Source organism: Phalacrocorax carbo, chromosome 1 (genome assembly GCF_963921805.1).
Source record: "Phalacrocorax carbo chromosome 1, bPhaCar2.1, whole genome shotgun sequence".
Taxonomy (NCBI): Eukaryota; Metazoa; Chordata; class Aves; order Suliformes; family Phalacrocoracidae; genus Phalacrocorax; species Phalacrocorax carbo.
Genome location: NC_087513.1, coordinates 134,368,940 through 134,387,869, shown reverse-complemented (window position 1 = coordinate 134,387,869; position 18,930 = coordinate 134,368,940). Strand labels below are relative to the sequence as shown.

General features: G+C 41.8%; 1 protein-coding gene across 1 annotated transcript in view; it reads right to left on the bottom strand.

The window, feature by feature from the left end:
- The window catches only part of VEGFD (vascular endothelial growth factor D), a 28,992-nt gene continuing 10,062 nt past the window's right edge, over nt 1-18,930 (bottom strand). Inside the window, exons 2-7 of the mRNA XM_009512385.2 lie at nt 12,332-12,542; nt 8,638-8,828; nt 6,167-6,315; nt 4,733-4,830; nt 2,114-2,309; nt 1-672 (exon numbers count right to left, since the gene is read on the bottom strand). Of these exons, the coding sequence (XP_009510680.1) occupies nt 546-672; nt 2,114-2,309; nt 4,733-4,830; nt 6,167-6,315; nt 8,638-8,828; nt 12,332-12,542 (972 nt within the window). The 3' untranslated portion in view covers nt 1-545. The remainder of the gene's footprint in view (nt 673-2,113; nt 2,310-4,732; nt 4,831-6,166; nt 6,316-8,637; nt 8,829-12,331; nt 12,543-18,930) is intronic.

The following is an 18,930-nucleotide window of genomic DNA, read 5'->3' as shown; positions in this document are numbered from 1 at the left end:
TCCACTTGAATAACTGATGTATTTATTTTCTTATATACACTTAAATATGGCACATCTGACAGTAGTTGTACAATAAACTCAAAATGATAATCAAAGCTGGACAGTAGATCAAATAACTCAGTGCTGAACCTATTAGAAGCCAAATCCTGTACACTGAATTTCTGAAGAAAGTTCACCCAGGAGCTGCATTAGCTAAGGATTCAGAGGCTAAGATTATCTAGTCTCAATTTCTGAAAGACTGGCTGGTGTCTGTGACTCTATTACCAATGTACCAGCTTCACCTTCTATGACGTAACATTGAACTGGAACTTCCCGCTCTTTCTTCCGCACAGCCAGCAATTCATCGGTTGTTGTTACCTCTTAGAGCACAATTACCAATGTCCCAGAGGATTCACCTGCAGTTAGTGATTACTCTAATAAATAAATGCAGACTGGATTCATTCTTCTGCTATTAATGTGAAAGATGTTCATGTTTACTATTGTTTGAAAGTCAGTGACAGCTACTTTGCAAAGCAGTGGATTTTTGGAGAGTAGGGGAAGCTCAGTCAAGGAGTTTCTTTGCTTTGGGACCCATGAGAACCTCTCTTCTCCTTCGGACAGCGACAATGCCTGGGACATACTGGTTTTGCAGTTGGGCATGTTCTGGGTTGGGATGGACATTTGTCCTCACAGCTGTTTGATAAAGGACAAAAAAGGAAAAAGAGAGAAACATTGTGTTATGATAATTCCTCACTGTCACAGACCTCAACTTTTTCATCACTGAACACTGCAATGCTCTCTAGACAACTTTTGGGAAAGTGTTAAGACCCTGCAAGACAGGGAGACGAGACTGCTGCCTGACAGTTCTTGACTACAGCAACATGTCTTGCTGTTGTCCATTTGTCCACAGTCACGACCTAAGTAATGCTTTCATTTCTTGTGAGCCGTGGAGACCAGAGCGTCAGCACTGGATAGTGCTGCCCTCAAATTCTGCAAAGTACTTTAACTCACCTGATGCTTCAGCTTTGGGGCATAAATGTCTGGCATAAAAAATCCTGTGTCCAGATTATAGTAATTTCTAGAAGCCGAAGCCAGACTCTTGTAAACAAATGATTGCATTGATCCCTTCCCACCTGTCTGAAACACATAAATGACCAAGTCTTTCACGCTGACTTTCAACTCTGCTGAGTCTATTTTTGTACTGTTGTCAACTATTTTATGCTTGTCTCTATTTTCAAAGCTGAACCTTAAGATGCAAAGGTTGCTTCTTCCACAGCTTCCTCACCGTGAATGGACCGATGAAGTCTAAGAGAATGGACCCTGTGGGTGATCATTCAGTGAACTGCAGCTCTGCTAAGGTACCCAGGGAAACTGGATGCTGACTGTCCTTACATGAGCTTTCAGACAGAGCTCCTGCATACCCCTGGGTCTTTACATGCGGCAAAGTCTTTTGGAGAAGGAAATTTTGAAAATGAAGTAATGCATGAAGGAGGAGTATTTTAAAAGGGTATTTTATATCAAAGTTTTGCCAGAGAAACCTCAAAACTAGTTACACAAAAGGGTTAGGGAAATACGTGGAGTGTGAGAGCCCCAGAACAATTTTCCAGCTTCTCAGTGGAATCAGAGCTGATTGAGTGGTTTGTATGTGTACAAAATTGCATTAGGTCTAGAAAATCACTTGCTCTGAGGACAGACTGAATAAGGAATGAGCTGTATGGTGTGGGTGCCGACTTAGGGAGCTTTTTGCCCCTAGATGTCCCTGAGTCTGCATTCAGCTGTAACAGAGAACACAGGATGGGTTCTACCTACCTACAAATGCAAGACTCAGTATCTCACTGTAGAACAGTTTTAACCATCATGCCCTTAAGATTAAGGGGTGGAAAGTAATAAATATTGGTAGCTGAATAGCATCCTTGTCCGGATTTCTTTAAAACACATTAATTAAATAAATCTTAGATTCCTTCTATCAAGAAAGTATTATAAACATCACCACTGTTGCTATTATCTCCCTAACTGCAGCAAGGTATTTCATCATGGGTGGACCTCCTAGCTAATTCAGCACTTGCACCTCCAGCATCTCTGCAAGCTAATTTAGATCTCGCAGCATAGACACTGAATGACAAGGAGCACTTACCTGCAGGTTTCAGCATGAAAGATTTTGTGTCTTAGAGCACAGCTTTCCTGGCTCTCCCTACACAAATAGCAGCTGCAGTTCTCTTTACTTTGAAAGAAATCTGTGGGACACTTCTGTCTACAGATGCATTCACAATTTTCTTCATCAAATTCCATATGTTGTCCACACATAGCCAGCTCAGCAAGAGGAGGGAGTCCTGCAACAGCACATACACCTTTTAGCAGTAAGTTTTACATGTCTAAATCCTGCTTTTGAAGATACTTTTTCTTTGCAATCACTAGGACTCACACATGCAGTCTCTGATAGATTCTAGTTTTCAGAATTTCTGTTGTAACTTACAGTGCAGAAAATAACTTGAGAGGATTGGGCTGGCTATTTCACTTACTCCAATGCTGCTGTTTCTTGTTGGTTGAACCCTGCATAAAAATACTTTCCTTTGGGGCTGTGTATGAAAAGCGCCTGGTGTTAGGTTTTGGAATGCTTGAATATTTAATGGACAACAGGTTTTAAAAAGAAAATCTTAAAAAGGATTTAGTCTCTACCTGTGACAAAAGTGCACACCCACACAAACTGTCACACTCACCACTCAATGTACTTCACTATCCATACACTGCAGAAATTTTGCAGAAGTAATGCTACATTTAGTAAGGTGTGAGCTGGTGTAGAGATTCAGTAAGAAGCATATGCACACTTGTCAGTTAAAGATAGAAGAAAATACTTTGTTTCAGAAACAAAACCCTAGCCAAGGGAACGCGCTGTCTAATACATCATCTATCTTCCCTCAAAATACACATCTGGAGTACAATATGAGACTAATCCTAGCAAAAAGGGAACATATTTTGTGAAAGCTTTATGAAAATGCTAGCAGCCCATCCCTGCTTAAAGGTCATGGCATATAATGTGTCATTGGGAAGGTAATTTCCTGTAGGTTTTACAATTAGCTATTGGATTTAACCTACGGAATGTGGAATATAACCTGCATCTGCGACCTCTGTAGCCTGAGCTCTGATCTCAGTGGCCAGAAAAGGCTTGCACATTACTTGAAATGAAACCTGCATTATTATTTACTTAATGCTGGAAAACCAATATCCAGACAGAATAAAACCCAAGTCCTATTGGAAGGGAGGAAGAAATCTGCTCCCAGATCCTTGGAAGACAAACCCCTTCCTTGGGTTGATAAAGCTTGGCGTGTGTGAAGCGGCATAGAGTGTTTCAGTCTCACTTTGTTTCAACCTCAGAGACAGATTTTAAGTTATTTTTTCCCAGCCACGGCCAAACACAATGTACTTCAGAGAATGATATTTTATCTGAGGAAATATTGAGTCTGTGTCAACAAAAGCTACAATTCAACAAGCCACAAATTTTAATGCTCCAAGCTGACCTTAAAAAAAGGCTAAGAGTTAAGATAACTCTGGCTATTCGCAGTCCTTTGGATTTACTCTGAAATATAGGCTACTAATCGTTTTGTGAGTGAAAAGTCTAACTTGGGCGTAACAACTTAACCTGATGGTCAGATGATCTGATCCAGAGTGAGAACAGATCCTACAGAAACCACTGTGCAACTGATTTCTTTCTTATTAACATCAGGACATTGTAATCAACAGACCAATTTACGAGGTTATTTAGTTTTATTCTAGCTTGCTAGTATAGGAATGGCTTGCCAACTTGCTTTTATTGTCACCTTGGATGGTTTGTTCTTTTGCTTGCTGCAGGTAGGTTAAACCACAAAGGCATGGCTTCCTTCCGTGTCCGTCTGCTCTAGTGCTATGATAATTTTACTTTGACCAGTACATTTTCCTGAGAAAAACAATTTTTTAAAAACTTTATACATGCTCGGAGAAATTTTAACTTCTCTTAGTGTTTACTGCTACTGAGTATCTTTAGACTTATACAGTTACCCTCGGAATACTTCCTGCAAATTTCTTTGACAGTTTAAAGTTTTACAGGAAAAGCAGAGGGAGAAGGGAAGTAGTGTACGCTTCTATGAATTTTACCCTCTTCCATTTCCTTCCACTGACCTGGAGGGGTATATGTGCACACTCCCAAGTATGTATGGCGTATCAGTTTGAAAGCTTCCTTAATACCTTAATATTATAATAAAAAGTAGTGAAATACTTTGAAAGGTCTTATAATCTTTTGCACTGACTACAGCTAGTAGACAGGAATGATTTTGCTTATCATATTCCTGATTAAGTCTGTTCTTAAGAATTTCCCACGATAAAGAATCAGCGCCTTCCCCAAGCAATATATTCCAGGGTATAATTTTTGATACAGTTAAAAAGTTTTCCCTAATGCACATCATACACTTTAAGGCCCATGTAAAATAAAAATATATCAAGGGTGGTGCCTACTTCACTAACTCTTTTCAATATTTTCCTATTTCCTATTCAGGTTGCTAATATAGAGGGAGTAAAACATCCAAGCAAAAAACGTGAGAAGGGGATAAGTGCATACGAGTGTTTATTTTCAGGTGAGTTCCTACACCATAAACCAAGTCTATCCAGGGGTGTGGAATCAAAACTATAACTCTCTCAGTGTAAAAATGAAACACAACCAAAATGAAACACAAGCAGCCTGGAGATAGTAAGCAAAAATACCCGTTTGTAATTTCATCTTTACCTTCTCGTCTGTTGGGGTGCTGTACATCTACAACACATTCACATTTGTCACTATCCCAGATCCATCCATTATGACAAAGTTTGTTGGTAAAGGGGCATCTAGAAGAAAAAAGAAAATTAGATAGCAATTAAAGAAATAATTGTAAGCATCAGTGCAGTCATTTGGCAAAATGAGCCTGTTGGGCCTGCCACTTGTACTACGTGAAGGTACAGCATCTGTGTACATTATTGCCACAAACAGAAAACTTTGGGACTGGATGGTTTTGCTGATAGGACTGAGCTCTCTGGCTCCCAGCAGCTAGAAGGAGCAGGTTCAGCACATATTTCAGATTACATCCTTAGGAAATGGCTACAATTTTGCAGCTCCACTTTTCCATAAAAGAGTGCTTCCCCACCCGGGCTAGTCTTTGTCTTACAGTATTCATGCCACATAACTGTATTCAGTTTTGCCATGCTATCAGAAACTAAAGGTCCAGTTTAAGTCTGCCCATGCTTAAGGCTGTAAAGTGGACTGTCTTCAGGGTCAGAGGGGCCAGTTTGACTTTTAGGCACTTGGCTCTGGAAGGAGAAATCACAAACTGGAAGAAGGCTGAGGTTCTTCTGCATTTGCATAGGAAGGGGATTCAGAGTGGCCAGCAGGCTGAGTGAGGGCTGGAATGGTTTTGCTGAAATGCCACCTCTCCCCCAGCCTAAATGTCTAACTAAAGGGCAGTTATCGGGGCAAACCTACATGCAAGGCTAGACAGAGACATCTGAGCTAACTTTGTACGAGTCACTCAAGCTGGCTGTGCTTCTAGAGTCTTTGTTAAATTAAGGTAGCCTGTTCTCATCAGGACTACAGGTATTTTATACTGTATTTTGGAGTTAGATGTGAGATCACTTTTCTCCAGCCAATGAGCCTGACAGATGCAAACCAGGACTGGACCAGAGAGTGCAAAGCCACAGTTCGCACTGCTTCTTGGCCTGATGTACCATGAGGTATGCCAGAGTCCTTTAGCTTCAGCAGAGTGCTCTGTGTGCCCTGGCTAAATAATGTGCAAGCAGAGTTGCTTGTGTTAGGTTGAAAAAGTCTATGCACAGATATCCAAATAGCTCCAGTGGAGCGTAGGGCTAATGCGTGCACTTTGAGTCCCTGTTCAAACACCTGCGTGTCTTAATGACTCCAGATCCTGCTGAACTAGCCAAGCCCACTGTTTGTTGGATTCTGATGTTCATTCACTCATAATTTGGTGGTCTGTTCACCCGCTCGCACCATTCTGGTGTCCATTCACCAGGTTTTGTTGAAGCTTTCTAACCCTGAGTGATAATCAAGTTATTTGGAAAGACAGTTGGGAAGAAAGCGAAGGGAGCATTGTAATGTCCAAATCCAAACAAAATAGTTTTCATACTTCGGACTTCACAACATGTGTAGAAGTCTGTAAATGAGGGAACTTACCCATCTTCTTCTGGATACTGGACAGATCTTCGTATGATGGCATACTGATGACGCTGGGTATTTGATAGACACTTGCAGCCTGTGTGATTGGCAATTTTGATTGGCACGGGCTCAGGAACACTTGTCAAGGGAACTGAGATCTCAAAGAGCTAGGTGGGTGAAATAACATTTATTTTTCAGTTTCCATTATGCAGTTAATAATTGGAGTTTTAAATCAAAACCTCTTATCCTTTGCCACCATTTTCCCCACACTTGCTCTTTTCTAGAAATAGTTACAATAGATATAAATGAGCAGGTGGGCACTGAGGGTGTTGAAGAGTAAGCAATGCCCACCAAGGTAGGAACGTACCAAAATGCTAGTCCCAGTGTTGTATTACCAGCTATTAAGCACCCAAGATAATTCAAAATTATTTGCAAACACATTCAAAAGCCTATTCTGGATGCTAGGGCCAAATGGAAGAGATACAGGTGTTGGAAACTTTGTTCTTAATTATATCATCAGTTGAATCTCAATCACTTATGGAGACAGCTATGTACCTGTGCTACGGTATAATCACAGCACACATCTTTAGGGGCCTAACTTAACCCCCCTAGCCTCCTCAGAGAGGGAAGAAACAGGAGTAAATAGAGGAGAGTTCATTCCACTTCAGCTGGGTTCCTACAGGTCTTCATCCTGGAAACATCTCTCTCTTGACTATAGCAAAAGCCTAAGGAACCAAGCAGCCTACCTTCAGTGCACCCAAATTGTTTTGGGTGATCTCTGAGTAGTGTTGTGGAAGCCCTGCTTCCTTGGGCAGATACATGCAGGAGCTGTCGAAATGACCCACACTACATCTTCCCCCAGGCCAGCTTCCTTCCCATGGAAACCAAAGCATAGGCTACATCTTCATGTGCAGCATGCATTGGCTTAATGCTGCATCCACATGCAGGGGCTGAGAAGTACTCCTAAGCCTGGCTGCTTAGACATTTAAATTTAGAAGTTGCAGTGTCTAACCTTAGGTGGCATGAGTATCCTTCAGTGGATATTTTGTACCAAGTGATAAAAATGCTTTTTCTAATACAGGAGTAATTCTATTCATTTTAGAGGAGTAAATCTGGACTGATGGCAGTGTATCCAGGAGTGGAATTTAGCTGGGGGCTTTTGAGGGAATCTTTATTTTGAAGGATGCTAAAGGAATGCTACACTCTGCAGAACTGCAGTTTTTCAACAAACTTATGGAGTGCTGCTCCAAAAACACATAAATAAGTAAATACTTTTTAGCCTGACCTAGCAACCTGAGCTGATCAGATGTCTTTTGTGTGTGGCCAATAGGTCATAACAGCTTTCTCCTTCTGGTGTGGAATGAAAGCAATTAATGAACATTGACGCAAGAAGGATGGGCCCTGATTTATTTTACTCCAGCTATATTCCAGTGCAACCAGACACAGTGGAATTACATTCCAACAAACTTGAAACAAATACAGAAGTGAATCAGACCTGCTGCCCATGAAGACTTCCATCTTCTTTTTAAAACAACTGCCCTGGATCTTTGTTCTGATTTGAAGAAAAGCCTTTTTCATAACTAGAATTGAATATATTACTCCAAGTCAAAAGTTTTTTTCAGCTATAAGTAGGGATGCGTAAGGTGAAGATTAATCAAGGAGGACCACTCTCCGGTGCTCCTTCTGTAGGTATGAACACAGAGGGTTTCATCTGTAGAGCTGACTGAAAGTGCTAAACGGAGCTCTGCTCAATCACCCACCGGAGCCAGGTATCTCTGTACATAGACGCTAGAGGGAGTCTACAGAAAGAAGGTCTCTGGATAACCTGTGCTCACATTTTGGCACTGGTCATTAAAACTCAGGTATTTGTCACCTGTTGCAACTAAGCAGTAATCGACTACTGGTTTAAGCCTTTCTTTTCCAAAGTGACTTGTGATTTAGGATGTTCAGATCCTGAGGCATTCAAAGTGAAAGGATCTGTCCTCTCCTGTTGAAAATGTCCCCTTTTTAGGCTTGCAAAACTGCATATCCAAAATTATATAGGCAGGTGTTTTGGCACTGATGGCAATTTTGAAAATGCAGCTCTCAGACTCGTAGCCTCACACAAAAAATTTTCCCAGAGTCTCTCTTAAACCTTTGGTGCAGAAGATTCCCATGAGCCAATACTCTCAAGAGGTTCCAGGTCCGAGTAACAATACATTAATGAAAGATTAAACTCCTTAACATCACGTGAGCCTGCAGTCACTTTCTCAGGGCCTGGTTTTCCATCTCTACACATATATAGCCATTTTTAATAATGCGACGTGAACGTAAAACGTTATTGCACATGCCTGCATTCACTCTGCATGGATAAGAAATTAATTCTTCTGTTTGTTATGATAGTGCAGACAGATCTTTCATAACAGGATCTCAGAAACCAAACATCCTCTTTCCCCTCCCTTCTTGGAGAGCCAGGGTAAAAAAGAAAGCAGATGAATAGCCTCATTTACCGTTTTTGACACGTAAGTTGTACTTGTATTCATGCAACTCAGACTCTCCTCATTGCAGCAGCCTCCACATCTGAACACATTCACGCAGGGAGGCTTGAAGAATTTGTTGGTTGTTGTACCCAGCTCCTTGGCAACTTCCACGCAGGTTTCCCTTGGCACGCATTGAGTCTTTTGCCATTCCTCATCTATGACTGGAGAAAACACCATTTCTGTGAGCAATCATGGCAAAGTTAAACCTCTGATTAGTGAGGCAGAAGCATTATATAAATAAAAATGAAGTGCTGGCAGGCCATTTGCATTTACTTGGATTGATTTGCACTTACTTGGATCGATCTAAGGACCAGAGAGTGTCTGAGTGCAAAATTATCCCAGTAACTTACAGCAGCTGCACTGGCAGAGAGGTCGTTGCATTTATATGCCTTTAGCTTTCAATGTGGATGACCAAAATCTCCGTTAATTCCAGTGGGTTAAGTAGAGCTGCATCGATTTCCCCTAGCTGAGAGTCAGCTCCACAGCCTCGGCCTGACAAAGCTGGCCCACACCCTGTTCTTTTCTCCGGGGTAGACCTCTTTATTGTCATTTTATCCTCTCTTCACATGTACCCCACTGTGGACTCAGTAGAGCCTGGGCCTGACTGCAAAAGCACATTAATGATTAACAGATTCTGGTCAAAGGGTATTAATACTCCTACTGGATGTCAGCCAGCGAGCACCGTTTCCAAAATGTCTAATGGAATCCAAGACAAACACTCTCACACCTCAGTACCCTCAGGGGGTTCAAGTTTGAATAACAGGAATATGAATTCAAGCATGATTTATCTATTCAAAGCACTGTGACATCTTTCAAATACTGAATTGTTGTCGACTAGCGATTTATTTTAGACTGATCTGTCAAATTCTGACTGCAAGAAGGAATAATGCATTAACTGACTGAACCAGAGGAAGAAAGCAGTGACGTTTAGACAATATTATCTCGAGTCTCGTTAAGAGGTGGCCCTGCTTTTTTTGGCTTTTTCTTACCTGATTCAAGTTATGGAATTACTTGAGAGTCATCGATGCTTACGCTTTAAGTCCTCCTTAAAATTATAAAAAGAGTTTTCCTGTCAGTCCCCCTCCAGCAGGCTTCTGAAAGATCTAAAGCAACTTCTCTACTGTTAAGAAAATTGCTCTCTCTTCCAGTGCAGTCCACCTCCCTACGACTGTGCAATCAGTGCATACATTTACAGGGAAGTTCTGAAAAAAAAAGATAAAATTCCTGGAAGATTTTTAATCTAGATGCTATACTTTGTCTTCAGATGAGCATTTATTTATCTCTTTCCTGCCTGACTTTCCTTCCATTTATTTTATTTTTTTTTTTTTAACTGACTGTGTATATTTAAATCAGTTTGTTTATTCCTGCAAAGTGCTTCCCCATGGTTGATTCAGTCCACTTCCCAGTCATGCATACAGTACAAGAAATAGGAGCTTGGGGTCCGGATGCTGATTTTACAGCATAAATTAAGAGTCACTAAAATCCATGGAGTTTTTTAGAGCAATGTTAGTCTATCAAAACAGCAATCCAACACTAGGCCTTAAAATATAAAATAAAGTGTTTGCCAAACTCATTAAGGTATGTGCATGTAATCACTTCAGATGTTGCTTCAATGAGTGTAAGCGGTGATGACCTTTCCAACTGCACACATCCTCGCTTTATTAACCACTTCTGTAGCAGAAGGGCTGTTATAGGAACAGGCCGTCAAAGAAGCGGGTGCCACATTTTGTTCAGAAGCACTGTGGTCACAAGGATCTTTTCCTTGAGCAAGTGTAGGGCGTCTGCTGAGAATTTTGGCTCTGATACAGACTCCAGCTTGAAAGCACCGCAGTCCTCAGGGAGCTGAGCTTCTCCAGGGAGGCTGTGGTTAGACGGGGTGACATGAGCTTTCAGTGGGTTCATTGTTAAAGCTCTAGAAAGGAGGAATAGTCCTGAATATGCTCTGCTGGAGTTTGGGGTGCTGTGGAAGATGGTCTAGCAGTGAAACAATAAGGAGCCTTGACCCAGCCTTCTTGTCAAAACACTTTATTAAAACAAAACAGATGCCCTTGTTAAAATGATCAATGCTTAATGACTGGAAAGGGTGTGGGAAAGAAATACATGTTTATAGGCTTGTTTTTTTAAAAAAGGAGCTTTAGTACCTTGAACATATTAAGATATTAGAACAAAGTAGTTTATGTCCTGGGATAATTTCACTTTGGATGGAAGAATGGAGAAGATGACCCAATAGGCTTTTTTTAACTTAAGTTTCAGTGTCTTGACTTTGAATGAGAAAGCTGACATCTCTATGTCTGGAGTTAGACTTCTAAAGGAAAAGTAGGAAAAGACCTAACAGCTGTTCCAAGCAACTATAAGTCATCTGACTTTATTACCTGAACAGTTACGCTATTCTGCCATTGAAAAAAGCCCATTGCAATATGCACTGACGCAGTAACACTTGACAACATCCTCTGTTGTTTCACTGCATTGACAAAAGGAATCTTTCAATTTTTCAGAAATGCTGGTGCTCACTAAATAAGCAGTAGTGAATAGAGAATTGCAACATTTGACGCTGGGCACTACTTTTAATAACAGCTTGATGGAGTCCTGGACTTAAAGGTGAACAAACAAAATGTGTACCATTAATTAAAGCCCTCTTAATTGTTCTTGCAGTGTATATTGGATTATTTTTTTCTGTACAAAATTTCTGTGAGAAGTTTAAAACTATGCCTGTCATATGAAAACTGTTTTTGGACTGGCACTCATATCTGCATTTCTGTGCTGTGGCTCAGAGAAGCAAATCAAGACCTTTGCTCAGCCATAATTTAGCTGACTAATGGTGTGCAAATTTGGCTGTGGTTATTGTAAAAGTGGTATTGGAACAGGATCAGCAATATCTGATTTCCCAAAAGGAAAGTGATATGATCATATAACTTCAGGGTACAGACTGAACAAAAAAGGATAGCTCAGTCCCTACTTTGTTAGGCTACAGTGTAGTTTGCTGCAGGATATCCATTTGCTAGACCAAGGTACAGTGACTGATCCTTTATTTTACATCAATGAACATGTAAGCCTCTCGAGTCTCTCACCTACAAGGAATAGTATTCATTTTTGCTCCAGGTGAGGGAATAGATTGTGATTCCCCGCATTCAGGTGTTGGTTGGTTCTTTCAAGATCTGCTTCTCTCTGGGGAGACTTCCTCAAATAGTTTGGGATTACAGCAATACCTCCTTCCTCTGCAGCTCCCACCCAGACACTGCTGCTGATACAGCGCCTTATATGACAGCACACCTAATAAAAAGAAGGGATTGCTCTGCTGCAGGAAAGCTCGTTTGTTTCTGCCTGCAAACAAAATCTGAGATTTATCCCGATGCTGCTGGCCAGCCCCTCAGCCAGTCATTCCAACCTGTTCTTCGCATGTTGACTTCCCTCATTTCTGTGGACTAACAAATCCATACATAATACATCCTCCCCTTGGAGAGTATACAGAGAACAATAAGCCTGATTTGGCCACAAGACAGGGAGGCAGGCTCAGGCTATTGCCTGACATTTTTTTCATACGAAGTAATTTTCCATGAATGCCCTGTTGTTTCCAGTTTCTCTAGGAAACTGGTACTTAACCCTTTAATGGTTAAGAATCAGTGGTCCCGAAGGTGAGCTCATTCAGCTGCAAACCGGCACCTACCTTTCAGTGTATCAATATCATAGAAAGCAGCAGCAAATCTGGTGGAGCGATGTGATGCAGAGCGGGAATCTAAATTGGCCAGACTTTTGAGTTTTAGCCTGCATTTCCACAGCTTCCAGTCCTCAGAGTGAGTGATGCGAAGCAGCTCTTCCAGGCTGGATGCTCTCCTGATCTGCTGTTCTGACCGCTCCAATGCTGACAGAGATGTCCTCTGGAAGGGAAGGTTGAAGTCAGAAAGCCAGTACCTTTACAGCCTGTCCCTAATACAGCACATGGAGTGCTTGTACAAAAAGGCAGCACATTACTGAGGACAGCTGAGAATACCTGGGAAAACAGGTGCACACAGAGATGTCCCGGGCTTTGACAGTGCCCGGCGCCAGACCAATCTGCAAGATTTGTGCCCATATAAATTAGGAAGGGGAGATGCCCACTTCCTCACCCTTTCCATCACAGCCACTACAGCTATTTGACAAATGCAGGCTGTTCTCCCTATATCCCAGCTCCCTGGGAAACCTGGCAGACACCGATCACATCGCTGCTGTGCCTGAACTGGCCAGCCATGCCAGCATGAATCCCAGGCCACCCCTATAGACAACCTGAATGAGTCCAGCTGGTGAGCACAACCCACATGCCTCTGCAGCAAGCCACCTCAGGTGCCAAAACTCTGGTGCCAACCACAAGACATCACTGCAGAGGCAGGTGATACAGCTGGAAGCTGCCCTAAGGACAAGAGGCCATCCACATGGCGGGCAAACACAACGTTCAACGCGCTGCAAAGTACAGGATGCGCCCGCCATTTCCCATCCCAGCTACCATTTGGGTCATGCCCAAGTCAGCCAAAGTGGCCTCAAGTCCAGCCGCAGTGCTGTGGCTCTGCAGCTGCATTAGCACAGTCATTGCATTTTCCACTGGCGTGATGTACGTGACCATTCTCTGCTCCCACGGGGGAACACTCCCTACAAAGTCCTACCCCATCAGTTTAAACTCATTATTCACTTAAAATGTACCTGTTTAACAGAAACTTAATATCGCACAGCACCCGTAACAGTACTGGTTTCTTTGACTGCTGCTTTCCGACATCTGTGTGCCTTATCAAGGCATTGAGTATTTATTTTCACTGACTCACCATATGTTCTGCAAACTATTGCCTCCAACCCAAGTAAAAGGTTATCTTTGTAAATTACTGTGTGGCACTGGGCTGGTGCTCTCAGTTGCACTCTCTGGTCATGCAGTTGACTGTACTTTTTGACTTGCAAATAAAGGGCTGCACTGCCTGCTGTCATATATAAAACCCCAGTCCTTACAGGCAAAGCTGAAATTTAGGAAGCTGGCGAGGAGGTGTGTAGCAGCCTGCACTCTGAACCAGTAGCAAGCGGGTGCTCTGTATAGGGCTGGGGAAAGGGTGGGAGAAAGGGTCACCTATAAGAGGAACACTTTTAGATGAGAGCTGAAACCCAGCACTGACTGCATCTGTTGTTTGTTATTAAAACATCTGTGGCATTTATTTTGCAATGATACAGATGTTAGCCTGAACATACGGGCCAAGTTCGTTTTTGGGTAATTACCTTCTACTGACCTAAAATTCCCTGTGTAGTTAACTCAGAATACGTTTTTTGCTCTTCTTTTATGCCCATACAGAACATTATATTGCGCTCTAGCAAGCTGCCATGTTTCATTACAGAGATGGCTCGTTTTCATAGGTGAATGATTTCTCATATATTTCATATGTGGTGAAAACTGGAAAGCCCATCTCAATACTGATGGACAAATAGGTCAGAAGGAATGTGAATACTTAGCACCGGTAACTGAATTTCAAGATAGTTTTATAAACAAGCTACCTAGAGTTTTGCTGATCTAGGAAAGCTGAAATTCAGTTTGAGGTCAATGCATTGAGACTCATTTGTTCTAAGAACCACAGCTTATATTCACTCCCATTCACAAACTGTGCCCGTGACCCTACAAAACATGCGAGTGTAGGACCAGGGCTGGTGTGGTAATGGGACCAAAGATATTAAAATGGAACTCTATTAACCATTAACAAGACTTTTTTTTCTCTCTCTTACAGTAAAAAGATTTTAAATCTAAGACCAAAGAAAACCGAAAAAGTATACATGCCTCCTTATGATAAGAAAAAGTGTCTGGGCTTTTCTAAAGCAAGAATTTGTACTGCTTTAAGGATTCTTGTATTTTTAAAGCTATACAAGTTCCTTAATGTGGACTGAATACACTGAAATGAACTGATTTTATGCCTTCACAATTCGTACTGTATAGAAAGAGGGACAAGTAGTAGAAGTAATTTTTATGCCCACAAAATGCATCTCCAATAGGATTTGAAACATGGTAATTAAAAAAATGTACCTCTGATATTGCTGCATCATAGCGGTGTTGACAAAGCCTGCCTATGTGTGCAGGTTGTTCCTTCTCTCCTTTTACTGTTTTTCATATATTGGAAACTGGAGGGGTACGGCCAAAGGAAATGGAGGGAGCAGTGCTCATTACAGAATTCCCTATGCAGTCATCAGAAATGTATCCTAATTAACTAAACTGTGATTATCCAAAACTCATACAGGGCTCTTGGAACTGAGTTATCACTTCTCTGTCAACTCCAGCCCTGCTCAACGTTGCCTGGGCTATTCAACCTTGAAGAGAATCTGTTGCCTCTACTCTGCCCATGTTTCCTAACAACTATCCAAGCTCTGCAGTTTGATGGGATTGCCAGTTTGATGGGATACCAGCAGGATGCCAGAATAATTGTCTTCCTTCATCTTATATTTGACTTCTTCCTGGAGGTAACAGTTTTTACAGCTGATTTTCTAACCCCTTCCCAGGAATCCCTACCCAGTTAATTTCTTGATGCCCTTTCCTTTAACAACAACAGCACCGACACAAAGTGTAGACTCTCCCTCGGAACACTGCTGGGCACTAGGCAAGACAGTAAGCAGAAGGCACTGCTAGATTTTAAGGGAGGGCTGAATCCCAGAGAGCTGTAGGTTTTTATAGCGTGGACATCTATTTTGCCTGTGAGTCAGTCACTCTCGGCTCCCTCTATAGCCAAGACAGAGAAATATAAACACTTTTAGAGCATGTTTCATTTGAAATCACTTTGAAAGTGTTCTTGCTGGCTGCCCAGCAAGCCCAGGCTCACCAGATCACAAGAGATACTTGTGTGGTGGATCGTGGGTCAAACAAATCTCACCGCAGATATCTGGGGTGTAAAACATCTGAAGAGAAGCACCTAATTTTGTTCCAATCTACCGAATCACAAAAACAGGAACAGTGAATACTGCCTTATGTGTTTGTTTTGACTCCTTTAAGACCACTACAATATTCTCACCAAAAATATTTTTTTAAACACTTGCTAAAGCAAAGCATTCAGCATCTAGAAGGTGGTCCCTCATCCTTATACACTTTGACCACAGAGGTAGCTATCCACAACTTAAAAGCATCCAAAACTAAAAGCTTAAAAAATGAAAAGAAAGTGGAAGGTGCATCGGGCCGATGCACCAGTGATGGTCAAGGACTATCCCCTCTCACAGTGATATCAGGTGAACAGCAGTTAAAATCAGCGTTTGAACAGCAGGGGAGCTCCCCGCTCAGCCACAGAGCAGGGGGAAGCATACAGAGAGGTCAAACCTCCACCGACATTTTTGGGAGATCCAGCTCCTCCCAAAAAGCAAGAGGAACAGAGCCGCCATCTGTCTGTTTCTCCTGACTGTCGTCATCTGCACATGCTATTTCCCACTTTTCAGATACCCCTACCGCCCTTTTTTAAGCTCTCTCTGATAACTACAGTCCTTCCTTCCAGGTTGCCTTCCCATTCTTCACTCTGCTCTCATCATCTTGTACTGCTGGGATCCCACTGTGCTCTTATATTGTTTATTTTTACTCTTTTCCCCATATTCTGCCAGGTGGGGGTCTAATGAAGGAGTCTACCTCAGGCTGAGCTGTTCAGCCTCCTGGTGCAAAGGAACACCAATTTTTCCCTGCCGTGCCCTCACTCCACTTCCCTAAGGTTGGCTCAGATTTTAGTAGTCAGCTGGGGTGAGCCATCACGACTGTGGTAGTTGTTGCTTGTAATGGCTGCCACCTAGATGTGGAGCAGGAATTCACTGCACTTGGCATAGTTCACATAGGTAGCAAAATGATAATCTGGAGATCATCAGATCAGATCCAGAGATCATCGTCATTAAGCCCCAGAAAGCTTAAAATATATATTAAGGCTTGAGAGAGAAAGGAAGTAGAGAAGGAGCCATTGGCAAAGGGCCAAGGCAATCCTTTACACGCTCCCAAAATGAACAAATTACCTGTGGAGCCATATCACTGCAAAGCTCCAAATGTACTAAACTTTCAGCACCCATAAATGTACACCCTGTAGTTAACCAAATACATAATGCTATTGCCTACAAGAAATGTTTGTGTAGAACTCATCAATAATAAATACCAAAGTAGCAGGTTTAAGTAGTTCGTTCTTATCTCTTCAGCTTACTGCTACTCTTCATAACATTTTTCTAAGTATCTTATCTTAGAATGGATCCCATACCCAGAAATAAAAATCAGATTCATATTTAAATGAAGTTGTATATTTTTCATAACACTGACCTCTCATATGTTCCAAAACCATTCTTCAACTCAGAGAGGAGTATCTGTTTTCCTCTATTTGGGCTATGAGCAACATCACTGACATCAGGAAATGATAACGTGGGTTAGCATTGTGATTTTTGGATAATTACATCTTTTGTCCTTCCAAAAGAAACCATAATGGGCTATCTATCTTCTTCCTAGCAATCTCAAATGGCAGAAAAACCCTAAAAGTAGTTAGCATTGGAAAGGAACAAGAGAAAAAGCAGTGGTTCATTCAGTGGTCTTTCCCACCTTGGACTCTGGCTTAAATCAGACATTGAGTTCATTACCCCATTGATTTATGCTAGTCACATATTTGGCTTATGCATCATGTCATACAGATGCACAATCCTACACATAGTATGCACTGTTCAGACGGGGCCCCTTCTTGAGAATTAGTATTAACAATCTTGTATCAGGTGCTGCAGCTCAGCAGTTTGCACTTGCCTGACAAGCTCTGAGGTCTCTTGCGTAAATAAAAATACCTTACCCTTTTCAAACTGATTCTGAGTCAACAGAACCCACGTTTACAGAACTCCTTATTTGTATGTGCTGCTCTTCCCAGCCTGACACAGATGGTCTTTCCATTAATGCTGTTTCAGGACCTCCTGATCCTGAAACTGAATTTCAATTTGAAATTTAAATTCCTCTGTTGAACAACAGAGGAAAGATGTGTAGAATACAATAGTAAAAGAATGGCCCACTGAAGTCCTAAATGTATTTGAGGACCTATAGCACAAACACATGCCTAGGACCCAAAATGAATTTTTTTGGAGGCCATCAGTAACTATCTGTATTTTTATTTCAGAAAACAGATGCATGGTGAATAATATTTTGTGTGCATGAGAAGGCAAAAATAAAGATTGATCAAAATCCATATTTTTCTCAATCTGAGGAAAGTCCTGCTTGCATTTCACTCTGTACTCAAGCACACCCACAGACCCAGGAAATGCATCCTGAAAGCTTGCACAGAGGACTGCTTTCCTTAAGCCCCAGCCTCACAGTCCTTATCCACAGGGGGACATAAACATCTGCTTAAAGCTAAACACATGTAAGAGCTCTTCTGAAAAGGAATGTTTTTCTGAGTTAGGGTCACAGATACTATTATGGCAAGTGCTGCATAAATACTAATGGAAATCTTCAACATTATCATTGTGTCTGGGGCCAGGACAAATGATTAAGGAACCTCTCAATAACCTTGCACTGTTTTATGATCCATCCTCTCAGCGGTTAAGCAATAAAAAGAAGGTAATAGCTTCATCTTGCCAGCGAAAGCAGATTGTAGCTGCATAACGCAGAGTGATGATTCTCTTAATGCCACTGTATCACAAGCACGGCCAAACTGGTTTAAGCTAAGTTCAGACTAAATCTTTCAAAGTTAACCAATCGGGGGGGACACACACGTTTCATCGCAAAATGAGGGCAGCTGGACATCAACAAAGAGTACTGGCAGCGTGTGAGGACATTTTGAACCTTTATGTGAGTGTCGTGCTTAAAGCAGCAGTAGCAGCTGCATTCAGTTCAAGAGAAGACATGTAGAAGACAAAGACTTGACGTAACCAGAAGTTGAACTCCCCCTGTTCCAGTGCTGCCTGAAGGCTAGTCTCAGAACTAGACTCAAACCAGTTTTAAAATTAGGTAGATGATTCATCACCACATGAAAATACCAAGGAACTTTGCTGCTATGTATGCTGACCCTGAAAGTAACCTCCTTTTCTTTCCCAAGTTGTTTTTACAACAGTGTATGAACTGATCATAGTTACAGGCTCATCTTGCAGAGGTAGAGTGCCTACAGCTCCCTGCCACCCTATGATCATTAAAAACAAAAAAGATCTGATCCTGTGGGTCATTCACCTGACTGAACATGAACTAGTTATCTGAGGCTCCTATTATAGTTAACAGAGAAAAATAGGTCCTTTGGGTGCATGTTCATCTCATTCTGAAGTCAGTTGGATAAACTGTGCCTCCAAACTACATCT